At 33.8% G+C, this 12,640-nt stretch overlaps 1 protein-coding gene across 16 annotated transcripts in view; it reads right to left on the bottom strand.

Moving 5' to 3' along the window:
- RAPGEF2 (Rap guanine nucleotide exchange factor 2) overlaps positions 1 to 12,640 on the bottom strand; it is a 233,008-nt gene that overhangs the window by 37,343 nt on the left and 183,025 nt on the right. For all 16 annotated transcript variants that reach the window (XM_073892442.1, XM_073892436.1, XM_073892439.1 and 13 more), the window contains one exon: positions 3,273 to 3,450. In XM_073892442.1, coding sequence (XP_073748543.1) covers positions 3,273 to 3,450 — 178 coding nt within the window. The remainder of the gene's footprint in view (positions 1 to 3,272; positions 3,451 to 12,640) is intronic.

Raw genomic sequence — 12,640 nt, 5'->3', positions numbered from 1 at the left:
CAGTTGAAAAACTAAAAATAAATAAATGCTTAACCAGATGGCATCTAAGAGTTGTTAAGACTCTCAAAGATTCAATAATGGTACTGCTGGTTTTGTAGTAACTTCTGTTTATTACACTGGAGAATTAGAGCAATTAAAAAAATAAAAAATTTCTATCACTAATCTTCAAAAAATAAATAAATATAAAATGAAGCATTTGGCTGTCAGGACTCAACATAAACTCTGGTAACGCCACAGGAATCACACAGAGGTAAGGAATTCAGAACCTGGGATGAGTAATAAGATAGTTTCTAGGACATGGAAAGAAGCAGCCATGGATTGGAGAAGCAGGACTACTTTCTTCTATATTGCTTGGAAAAATCTATTAGAATAATATATTAATTAATATTTTATTTTATTAGGAAAGGAATATTTCTGTTTATGAAAAAAGACATTTTTTAAAACTTTTTTCTAGTCAGTGTGACATACAGAAAAGCCAGACAACCGATTTATAGACACCACAAGCTATGTCAGTATGGACATTATCTTATTTGCTTTGGCTTGATTTTGTTTAAGAAATGATTACTATTAAGATTTTTTTTTTTAATCTGTGGAGTTTTTTTGGTGGTATATTGAAGGGGAGAAAAAAGAATTCTTTGGAAGGGATCTTGGAAGTAGGTCTCTACCTTAACGTGTCAAGGCATCAAAACAAAAAATTAAATTGACGACCATTCAATAACTGAGGACCTACAAAGTTATGAGTTAGCAGAAATCAATAAAGTCCCTTCCATCAAAGCACTGAAACAAAGCACTGAACCACACCCAAGAATCTATGAGAATCCAAAGGCAAATTTTTTTTAATTCTTGCAGTTTTTAAAATAAGATCAAATATTAGCAATTTCATTTGATTCAACTTAGATCCCCCTCCCACCCAGATACATCATTCCTTCCCTTTTTTGTGGGGGTAGAGGAAGGTGGTTAGGAAGAGAGGCATCCAGAGAAAGCATCAATTATGTAGAAGTTTGTAGTTTATATGAAAGGTGTCTATTGTAACTAAATACCAGAGGACCAGTTAGATTTAACAAGAGTAACAGCAAAAGAGCTAAAGAGTTCTCACATGTGGTTCTGTTTTGAGGAGTTAGAATATAAGATCTTACAAGATCTCTTGTAGACCAAACACTCATTAGGCCTTATCTTTAATAATAATGGTTTATTATTTTAAATAAAAGTATATTTGATAGAAGCAAGAATCAGAATCATCGCTGCTTATAAGTGAATTGGTATTCAAGTAAACATTATTCACGGGAGATTATATCAGTAAGCCCATTTAAAAAAAAGATAGCTTTGTATTCTTTTGTAGAAATCAGCATAGCTTTTGCTTTCCAGAAATTGTGGAAGAGAAAGCTTCTTAGATATGAAGTGAAAATTTTAAATTTCCAGGAATGACATTTTTAATAATCATTATTTTCTTCCATAACTATACTAAAATGAACATATTCAAAAAGATGATACATTAACTTACAAAAGAATAATTTCCACATCAATCTGTTCATAAGCAATGCTCAATCTAATTAAAGAAAACTACGAACAAGGATTTTGGATTAAGATGGCAAATTGAATACACTTCCAAATTCACTTTCTCTTTAAAACTACAATAAAAAGATTTTTGAAAAGAAGTCGGCAAGGACAAAGAGAACAGGACAGTGAAGTGCAACTCTGGACACTGGAAACCAAATGCATGTGTATGTGGTATCAGACACGAGAGTGAAACCCAGTGTTTTCAGCAGGTAAAACAGAACCACTCTCAGAACCCTCCAAAGACTTATGAATTACCAGCACCTTTGGAATGGGAGTAGAGATAGTAGAGAATGAAATGGGCTAGAGTCAGGGATGGACATCTGCAAAGCCATTAAGTCCCCTCCTCCAGCAGAAATTATCCAGAAAAGATTAACACAGAACACATTCTTTATTGGGGGCCACGGACAAGGTGGCTTCCTCTTTTCACCTCCTTCAGGTCTGAGCCCTTGAAAAGGGCATTACCAGCCACTCCTTCCTAAAACAGGTTCCCGTTCATTTCATTCCCCAACCTCCATCACTCCCTAATCCCCACTTTATTCTTCACACTGCAAAAGAGCGAGGACCTTACCTGCCTTGCCCCCCACTGAGTTACCAGGACCTAAAAACATGTTCAGTACATCAAACGTGCTCAATCACATTAGCCAAATGAATGAATGGTTACCAACACATGATATTCACCTTAAATACTTAGCAATTCCTATAAATTTTAAAATTATATTTTAAGTGTCTAATACTAGTTGTTGGTTTTTCATCCTTAATTTTCTAGCATACGTATATAGTGTAAGTGGTAAAAGATTTTCTTCAGATAGTTTGTTTCCCTCAAAACACATTCACCTGGCCACTCATAACTATGCCCATACTGTCCTATATCTAATCCCAATAGATCCAGTTCCTTGAATTTGTCTTCAAATATATATTGACCCAAAAAGAGTTGGCAGAGTGGTAGGACAGATAATCTGGGCTCAGTCAAAGGTGGTTACAGATTCCAGGCCTGTAGTGGAGAGAAGACGCTCAACAGAAGTTGCTCTGACTCCTAGTATTCTAAGGAAGAAGGCGGCGTGCAGAAGGCATACTCAAATACTAAACCGTTATTCCATAGTCCGCTCTTGCTCTAATAGAAAGTGGGTAAAGGGAACTTCAGGGATGGGGAAAACATACAAAACCACTTAGATTTCTAACCTTAGCGTGCACTTAAAGTCTCAACAACCCACAGCTCATAGCCTGCTAACTTGACATTTCGTAGTCTTCTTTCACTCAGTCCCATCTTCATATGGAACCACAGAAGCAAACACGACAATTTTACCAATTGTCATGGACTAGTATTTACATATAGAAAACATGAGCTTAACAGGAATAGTATTTACATACAGAAAACATGAGCTTAATAGGAATAGTGCTCACAAGAAACAATAATAGAAGCAACACTGTTTAGAAGACTACTTTTAATTTTTTTTTTTTTTTTGGTCATAAAGAAAACTAAGAAGGGGCTATGGGGAAGGGTTGTATTAGGAAGTTTTATTATTTGTAGACTCCAGAACGTAACTGGATAAAATTGATTTTATTCTCAAATTTTTTTCAACAAATGCTACTTACTGTTTATGCAAGGGAAATTTATAACTTTTTAAAGCTTACTATTCTTGGGCTCTATTTTATCAGATCATTTTACCCTAAATTTTTAAAATTGCTCTTAGGTTCATTTTGCCATCCAAACTTACCAATGTCATCATCCGTCCTGTCAATTGGATCCTTCTCTAGACAGTCTCTCACAATGTCCCTACTCATCAGAGGATCTGATGCCCTTTCAATGTCTTCTTCATCATCGTCGTCCTCAGAATCCACTGCTGTTTCTGGCAACCCACTCAGGTCCATATCACCAGCCTCACTTTCTGTGGCCTTAAAAGAGACCAAAACAATTTTTTAACTGTTTTAAGTGAATCTTTTGTAGTCAAAGGAAATAAGAACAAACCTAATTTGAAATATTCAAATTTTAGTATATTAACTTGTCTATAACTAAGCATGTATTCAATATGAAGAAATATTAATGTACCAGGCACTATGTAAAAGGAATTATTTCAATAAAATAGGAGTGAATTTATCTCCTATTACATTTCTAGTTAGGATTAATGATCTTATCTCAATAATTCTGACTTCTTATCTGAGCTGTCATATGTACTTGAAACAGTAGACTAAAGAAAAAGTGTTTGTTTTTACTCCATTTTTCAAAGAGAATGGCTTAAGCTAAGAGCTTAAGGGTAACAAATGATTTTGAGCAATTCCTTCTCCAAAAGAATAGGTGTGAACTTATTAATGCCAAGAAGACTGAACAACTTCTTTCCTATTAGATGGTCTTTATGGAAAAGTGAATCATAAATCAAAGGTAACTTGATAAGTACGTGAACAAAACATTTAGTGTGACTATCCCAATGTCCACTCTCCAATTATAAATTACCAAAAAATATTAAAAGACCATATGCCTACAGGTAACACATTCTTTCTTCATTCCTCAACACAGGTGACTGTATCACCAAATTTCAAGTAATCAAGATATACGCTAGTACTTGAATGTTTTCTTAGTCACTAGAGTCATAGATTTCAAAATGATCTCTTTTGTTGGGCGGTCTCAGAGCTAGAACAGTTATCCTATTTAGGTCATTCTATAGCCTGTTGTGATTATCATCTCAATAATACATATAAATGTTATCATATTGGCCTTACTTGACATTCTATACCCAGAATTCACCGTTTAAGCATAATAAGAATGAATTCAATTAAATATTACTGTGTAAGTCTTAAATGTCACAAACATGTTTTGCCAGATAAAATATTAAACTTTTGAAAACAGTTTGTTTTAAAATGATTAACTTTGTGGAAAACATGTATTATAAAGTTTACTAACTTTGGATAACTTGCAGTCCACATGGTTTTCAAAGACAATGGACACCTTATTTTTAAGAATAAATAGGCAAAAACACATTAAAAATGAAAGATATAAACAGAAAATGTTGAGCCTGATCATCATCACCATCATCATCTAACACCAATACTTACAATGTGCCAGGAACTGCTGTTTTATACATATATATTAGCTCATTTAATCCTCAAAACAATCCTATGAAGTAAGTGCCATTATTGACTTTTATTATTATTCAAACATTCGGGTAAAGAGAAATTATTTTTCCAAGGTCATGTTGCTGATAAACTGCAGAATCAAAATTAGAACCCAGGAATTCTGACTCTACAGTCTTAACCAAACCTAATCTGTCTCTTTATAAGATACCTACATATGAATATGGCTTATAGAAGGATCTATACTTTTTCTGTAATTTAGCTTAAGTCAACATTTAAAGAAAATTTTTATTATTTTCTTATCAACAGAGTTTTACTTTTCTCAAGTATTTTCTCTTGGTTTATACTGCCAAACATAAGATTTAATCCTACCTTTCAAAGCAATACAAACAGGTGTTAATATTTTCTGAAGTTTAACAAAAAGAATTTTAATTACATGTTTAGTTCTTTAGGTACAGTTTCCTGAACTAAAATACATACATGGTAAGAAAAACCTAAGGGGAAAATAAGTGAAGACAGAATACCTAATGAAGACAGAATAATTAAAAATGGAAAAACCTAATGTCTACAAAAGCTCTTTAAGTAATGGCCTTAATAATATTACTGCTGGGGTTAAGACCATTATCAGCAGAGGTGCTCTAGGTGGGAGAGCAATAAAACCACAGAATTAATTGTAGCACACTCAGAAACAGATCTCCTAATTTAAATTCAGAATTCACAGAATTGTCTCTAGACTGTAGAATGAAACTGAGGTAGAGCTTGATATGATGTAGTATGCCAAGACTATGATCAGAGAAATTAGGCCAATCCTGTTATTGTCACCACCTTATTTCTGAAGTCTAGAAATATGACAATGTGCTAATGCTTGCTATGTTTACATTTTCACCCCAGTTTCATCTTAACATTGAAGATTATTATTTATCACCTTATATTCTCAAATATACAATCAGTCCTCTCTCTATATATTCTTTAATACGAGCCTGGAGTGAAGAAGGGACACTAATGGAGACAGAAATAACAGAACAAAAAAAAATAACTTCTAAGTAACACAGTTATACAGCTTACAGTTTTTCTTTAATTTTTAAACATCTACCATACAGTAAGAGATAAAAAAGATATTTCACACCATCCCAAAGAAAATCGTTACTGTCATTTACATGAATTATATGTAAATCTTAAATAGAAGAAAAAGGCTTTTTTTTTTTTTGCCTTAAAGTAAGCTCTATGCCCAACATGGGACTTGAACTCATGACCCCACGACCCTCATGACCCCAACATCAAGAGTGGCATGCTCTAATGACGGAGCCAGCCAGGCATCCCAGAACAAAAAGACTTTTAAATGGGAATTGGATTAATCTCTTCAAAAATGAAACCTCTACCCCACTTGTGTAAATGATCATTAGTTGTTTTCTATTATGTGTATTCCATTCTTATTCATAAAATAACATTCACTAAACCAGTAACTTATTTTTTAAAATAAATATTCATTATATTTTAAAATACTAAAGAATTCCCTTAATTTTTTTCTTTTTTAATCTTTAAGTAAGCCCTAGGCCCAATGGCTTGAACTCACGACCCCGAGATCAAGTGTTGCATGCTGTACTGAGTGAGCCAGCCAGGCGCCCCTAGAATTCCTTTTAATCATACCTTTTAAATAGAACTTGATAAACAATTTTTTAGGAGTCTACTAATTCCATAATATTACTGTTTCATGAACAATGAAATGTTTGGAGACTGGAGTTAAAAATTTAATGAACAAACACCAACTGGTCTACAGGAGAAGTGTACTAAGCTTAGGAGTGCCTGGAACCTAGTAGTTACTGAATTTACACTTGCCAAAAGAACAAACTCAGAGTTTAGTTATTAAAATCTCAGCTCTACCATTTATAATGTGACTTTAGCAAAATTATTTAACCTCTATGAACCTAGTTTTATCAGTAAACTAGAGTTATATCTTCCCACTCATAGGACTGTTCTTGACTCAAATAAAGAGAAAGCAAAGAAAGCTTGTTACAGGCTACTTCAAAAGTCAGTCCCTTCCTGGGGTACCTGGGGCACTCAGGTCACGATCCTGGGATTGAACTCCATGGTGGGCTCCCTGCTCAACAAGGAGTCTGCCTCTCCCTCTTCCTCCCCCTCACCCCATTCATGCTCTCTCTCTCTCAAAGAAATACTAAAAAAAAATAAAATAAAATCTTTAAAAAAAAAAGTCCCTTCCTCAAGGGGACACATTTTTTAATATCAGCACTGGCTTATCTTTACCTCTTCCCATCCCAGTAATGAAGCTTGCACACAATTTATATTGGCAGAATTTTCAAAAAAACCAAAACTCTGTTAAATACTGCAAACTCTCACTGTAAAAAATGTCTCAGGCTAATTGTGACTATCAAATTCCAGCTAAATGGCTCATACGATAATTATAAAAACAGTGATCCTACATTAAATGACTACCATGTAGCTAGTACTACATTTGATGCTTTTAATACATAATCATTTTCACATCAGTTCAGGAAATTAGGATTATTACTCCTACTTTGCAGATGAGAAAACATTAGGAAAATCAAATAAATTGTTCAATGTAAACAAAACCAAACCTAGTGATTGTATTGGGACTCAAAATCAGGTCTGACCAATACAAACTAGTAAAATACTCTGTCCTATAATACTGTGCCCAGTTTTCTCAATAGACTGTCTTCATAAAGAAAATTGTTAAATCATTAATCATCAGGGAAAAGCAAATCAAAACCACAAGATATTACCTTACACCTGTCAGAATGGCTAGACTCACGAAGACAAAAAATAACAAGTGTTGGTGAGGATGTGGAGGAAAAAGGAACCCTTGTGCACTGTTGGTGGGAATGTAAATGTGAAAAACACTATGGGGGTTCCTTAACAAATTAAAAATAGAAATACTATATGATCCAAATATTCTACTACTGGGTATTTACCCAAAGAGAATGAAAACACTAATTTAAAAGGATACATTCATCCCTATGTTTATTGCAGCATTATTTACAATAGCTAAGATATGGAAGTAACCCAAGTGTATAGCTATAGATGAGTGGATAAAGAAGATGTGATGTGTGCGCGCGCGCGCGCGCACACACACACACACACACACACACACACACACACACACACACAGAGGAATATTATTCAGCTGTAAAAAGGAATGAGATCTTGCCTTGCCATTTGTGACAACATGGATGGAGCTATAGGGTATAATGCTAAGTGAAATAAGTCAAAGAAAGACAAATACCACATGATTTCACTTATATGTGGATCTAAAAAACAAAACAAATAAACAAACAAAAAGCAGAAATTGACTTATAAATACGGAGAACAAACTGATGCCTTCCAGAGAGGGAAGGGGGTTGGGAGGATGGTCAAAATGGGTGAAGGGGATGGGAGATACAGGCTTCCAGTTATGGAATGAATAGGTTAGGAGAATAAAAGTTACAGACAGTATAGGGAATATAGTCAATAGTACTATAATAACACTGTATGGTAGCTATACTAGTGGTAAGCATAGCATAATTTATTAACTTGTGGAATCACTATGTTGTACACATGAAACTAATGTAACAATGTAACACTGTCAACTATACTAAAAAAATAGTTAAAATATAATAAAACAGTGAAATGTTTTCTGCTTTGCTAAGTCATAAAACATAAAATTTTAAATATATATATTTATATATAAAGATAGATAAAATGCTTGCTATTTTCTAGCTTCCTCCAAACTATAATATTACTAAGATTAATGCTAGTCTTTAAACCCTTTTATTCTAAATAAAGATAAGTACACAGGCACTCTATATTTAAAAATTATCTGATTATATGTGTCTCAGGAGCAAGAAGGAAGATTTACATAATTCAGTTAGGCAAATAACTCCCGTCCTAAATTATAGATTTAGATGTACATTATAGTTAAATAATAATATTCTCAAAAAACTAGTAGTATTTTCAGATCAATGCCAAAAGCTCTATGATTTACTGAAATCAAAAGGGACTACATATATTGTATTATGAATACAGTTCTTAAGAGATTATTTTGCATTTTTAAAGGATATCAAGAAAATGAACAGAGGAAATATTAAATGCCTAAAGCTCCAGTGAAGCATTAATTTAACTAACATTAATTTATTTAACTAAAATAAAAATAACTACTACATGTATTTTATCATCAAGGACTCAAAAATCATTTATGAAAAAAAGTTTTTGCAATATCCCCATGGTTAAAAGAGTTGCCTAATAAGCATTCTTGATGTAAATAAATTTTGTGCAGAATTTCGAACATACATATTTAACCCAAATAGTATCTAAGTCAGACCTTGACATAAATTTAGGTTAGAAGAAGGTTATAGTGAATGCTTAATGCTGATGATAATTTAACCGAGACAAGTGAGTAGGAACTACCTACAAAACCATATATATGTAGAAAATATGAAAATATATTTGGAAATAAGTATAATGCTTGCTATAAGGATAGTTTGTATATTCTAAGTTATGCTGTTCCTAATTTTACACATCAATTTTTTTATTTCAATATAGGCTTTAAAAATATATTTATGCCTAAAAAACAGGAACAATTTTACAGCTTAGTATAAATTGTTAGGTTTCTTTCCAAAAACTGTAATTGTAACAGGTGTAATAACATCTATCTGTAAATATTTATTATAATAAAGAAAGTCTGTGCTAATTTGACAGGAAAATATATTTAATCCTCATATACTCAATTACTAATATATTTTGAAATACTTTATTTAAAGTACAGATATCTACATGTACTCTTTTGCAAATTACCTACTCTTGTATTTTGAATATTGTTATATGGTGAGCTATTTTTCTTATTAATTTGCATAAGTGAGTTGTATTCTATTTATTTTTATTTTTTTGTATTTTTTTGTATTCTAACTTTAAATCTTTGTCTTAAATGATCTTTTAATTATTAAATTTTTTATTATTATATCATTAAGAGTTTGCTAACTCTAGTTTATCTGGAATTTAATCTTAGTTATGATATAAGGTGAGACTACAGAGGTGCTTGGGTAGCTCAGTCGGTTAAGCGTCTGACTCTTGGTTTTGGCTCAGGTCATGATCTCAGAGTGATGAGATCGATCCCTGCGTTGGGCTCTGTGCTCAGCATGGAGTCTGCTTGAGATTCTCTGCTTCTCCCTCTTCTTCTGCCTCTCCCCCTGCCTGCACTCTTTCTCCCTCTCTCTCATAAATACATACATACATAAATATATTTTAAAATAAAATAAATAAAAAAGTGACAGTATAAAGTGACTCCCCCACCCTAAAGATCATTTACTGAATAATCCATCACATTCTTCATTGATTTGTGTGGATTTCTCTATTACATATTACATACTTACACATGAATTCCATTTTACTTGACATCTCTTTTCTATTGACCTATTTCTGAACAACTGTTTCCAGTCCACCAAGCTACTGCTCTGATACTCACACTATGTAGCCAGGACCTTATCATGGCTAGAATTGCACTGTCTCATATAAACAACTTAGGCATTCTGTTTTCTACTGCCAACAAACTCCTACTTTCAACTGCTTCCGTCTGTTTCCAAGATAACCCTTTTTCAACTCAAGCATGACCTTCAGTCTGCAAGACTCTACTACCTTCTGTGTTTAGCTTTCACCCCTCCAGCTTGTAAGCTCTAACATCTCAATCACATTCATTCAACACACCTTTACCGAATGCCCACAATTTCCTGGCTCTAAAGAGAAAACGGGGATGAGACAGAGAAGTTCCCTATCTTCTTGAAGCTGTCATCTTAGTAAGCAGACAGAACAACATAGAAAGCAATAATCATTTCAATCAAAGTCTAAACAAAAGGACTAGCCAGGGAAGAAACCAAAATGTAGGACCTACTTTTCAGAAAGTAATAAGGAAAGAACTCTCTGCAAAGATGGTACTTAAAAATGAAGGCAGAAAAGGATCAACAACCTAGGAGAAAACATTCCAGGCAGAAGGCATGCAAAAACAAAGCTCAGCAGTTAAAAAGAGGTTGGCATGTTGCTTCATCCGTCTTTGTGTTACACTCATTTAACAAAACTCCAGGACTGGGTGAAGCCAAGTCTTCGCTTTCTTTTTGCTTGCTGTAGAAAAAAAAATACTTAACAGGACAGAGGGAAATCACTCTGTATTTGCACCATCTCAACTGAGCTTCCATTACTCTTGTCAATTTGCTCCCCTACTCCCTGAAACTTCTTTCAAAACTTCTCTCTCCTTAGAACTCTCACCCTTGCCAATCCTCTCACTCTCAACAAATGAACTCACCTCTTCAGAGAGAAAAATTGGAGCCATGAGAGAGAAACGCACTCAACTCCCAAACTCCCCACTCCAAACCCACCATGATAAATATGTACCTTTTAAAACAGAGGAAGGTCTCTCTTCTTAAAGCTAGTTATTCCACTTTGCTCTTGAATTCCCTTCTTCCCACCCTCTCAGAAATATTATTCTACCCTTTTCTCTCTGGTACACAGCATTCAATTTCAATCTCTCTGTGCCCATCTTGTAAGCATTTATATTCACTTCAATATGACAACTTTCTGACTTAGGAGAAAGTTCTCCTAAGTCAGAATTATACAAAGATTAAATGGACTGCCATGGGAGATAGTTGTCCATCCCTGGAAATGTTCAAGAATAAACTGGATGCTTCACTGATAGAAAAGCAGATTAAGTTGGTCAGAGAAAGACAAATACCATATGATTTCACTCATATATGGAATTTAAGAAACAAAACAGATAAACATTGGGGAAAGAAAAAAAAAAAGGAGAGAGGGAGGCAAACCATAAGAGAGACTCTTAACTATAGAGAACAGACTGAGGGTTGCTGGAGGGGAGGGGGGATGGTGGGCTAAATGGGTGATGGGTATTAAGGAGGGCATTTGTTGTGACGAGCACTGGGTTTTGTATGTAAGTGATGAATCACTAAATCTTACCCATGAAATTAATAATACACTCTATGATAACTAACAATAATTTAAATAAAAACTTGAAACATTGAAAAATAAATAAAACATAAAAAACAAAAAGAAAAGAAAAAAGAAAAGAAAAGCAGTAGAGGACTCAAATACAAGATTGGTCACTGACCCAGGTGCATCTGTCAGGTTCCTTCTCAACTTAAGAATTTCTGATTTAAAGATAATGGAAATGGTCTATTGGGGGTTTTATCAAATGTTAAGTTTTGTATAGCTAGTAACAAATCCTCAGATACACCTATGGATTTTTCCTTATGAGGGGTATAAACTTAACAAGGCTACAGGCCTACCATCAAATTTGAAATGAATAGCCTTGAAACTCAACTAAAATGAAGCAAAATATACAGGGACCCTCTATTCCATCTATATACCCCAAGATAAAGTTAAGCTGCAGGCAGACCATGTCAGAGCAAGTTGGAGTTCTCACCCACAGTCTAGATTCTCAGACATTCCATACCATCAAGAATTTCCTCATGAACTTATCCTAGCCTACTCAAGGTTTAAACACATAAAGCTAAAATTCCATTCAGAATATGCCTCAATAAATTATTTGAACAACTTACTTCATTCTTATTATAAATTTGCCTTCTAGGCGTTCCATTCAGGTTTGTATATGCTATAACCTCAAGCTGTGTTTCTACTGCAGCTCTTTAAAGTGTACAATCATCTCAAAGTTTAGAAGACAAGGGCTCTATCATGATATTTCAGTTACTATAAAGCACAGCTTTTAGTTATACTGTTCATTGTTTTAGGATAAGGAATACTCAAGTAAATGTTTTAAAAAAATCAACTTCTAAAAATAGGCAGTACTGGCTGGTGGAGGGAGGAGAGCAAAGTTACCCTTATTCACCACCTTCTCCTCCTCTAACATTTGAAAAATGGGATTACTTCCTAAAAATTTTATTATAAGTTATCACTTATTATAAAGGTATCGATCTTTGCATTTGATATTCTATCAAACTAGAATTTTTTTAAAGTTACCTTAAAGGCCAGATAATATTTCTTATTG

This window comes from Callorhinus ursinus, unplaced genomic scaffold (genome assembly GCF_003265705.2).
Source record: "Callorhinus ursinus isolate GAN/ISIS: 27379988/994484 unplaced genomic scaffold, GSC_fseal_2.0 scaffold4, whole genome shotgun sequence".
NCBI lineage: Eukaryota > Metazoa > Chordata > Mammalia > Carnivora > Otariidae > Callorhinus > Callorhinus ursinus.
The sequence above is the reverse complement of the archived record's forward strand: the minus strand, read 5'-3'. Positions and strand labels throughout refer to the sequence as shown.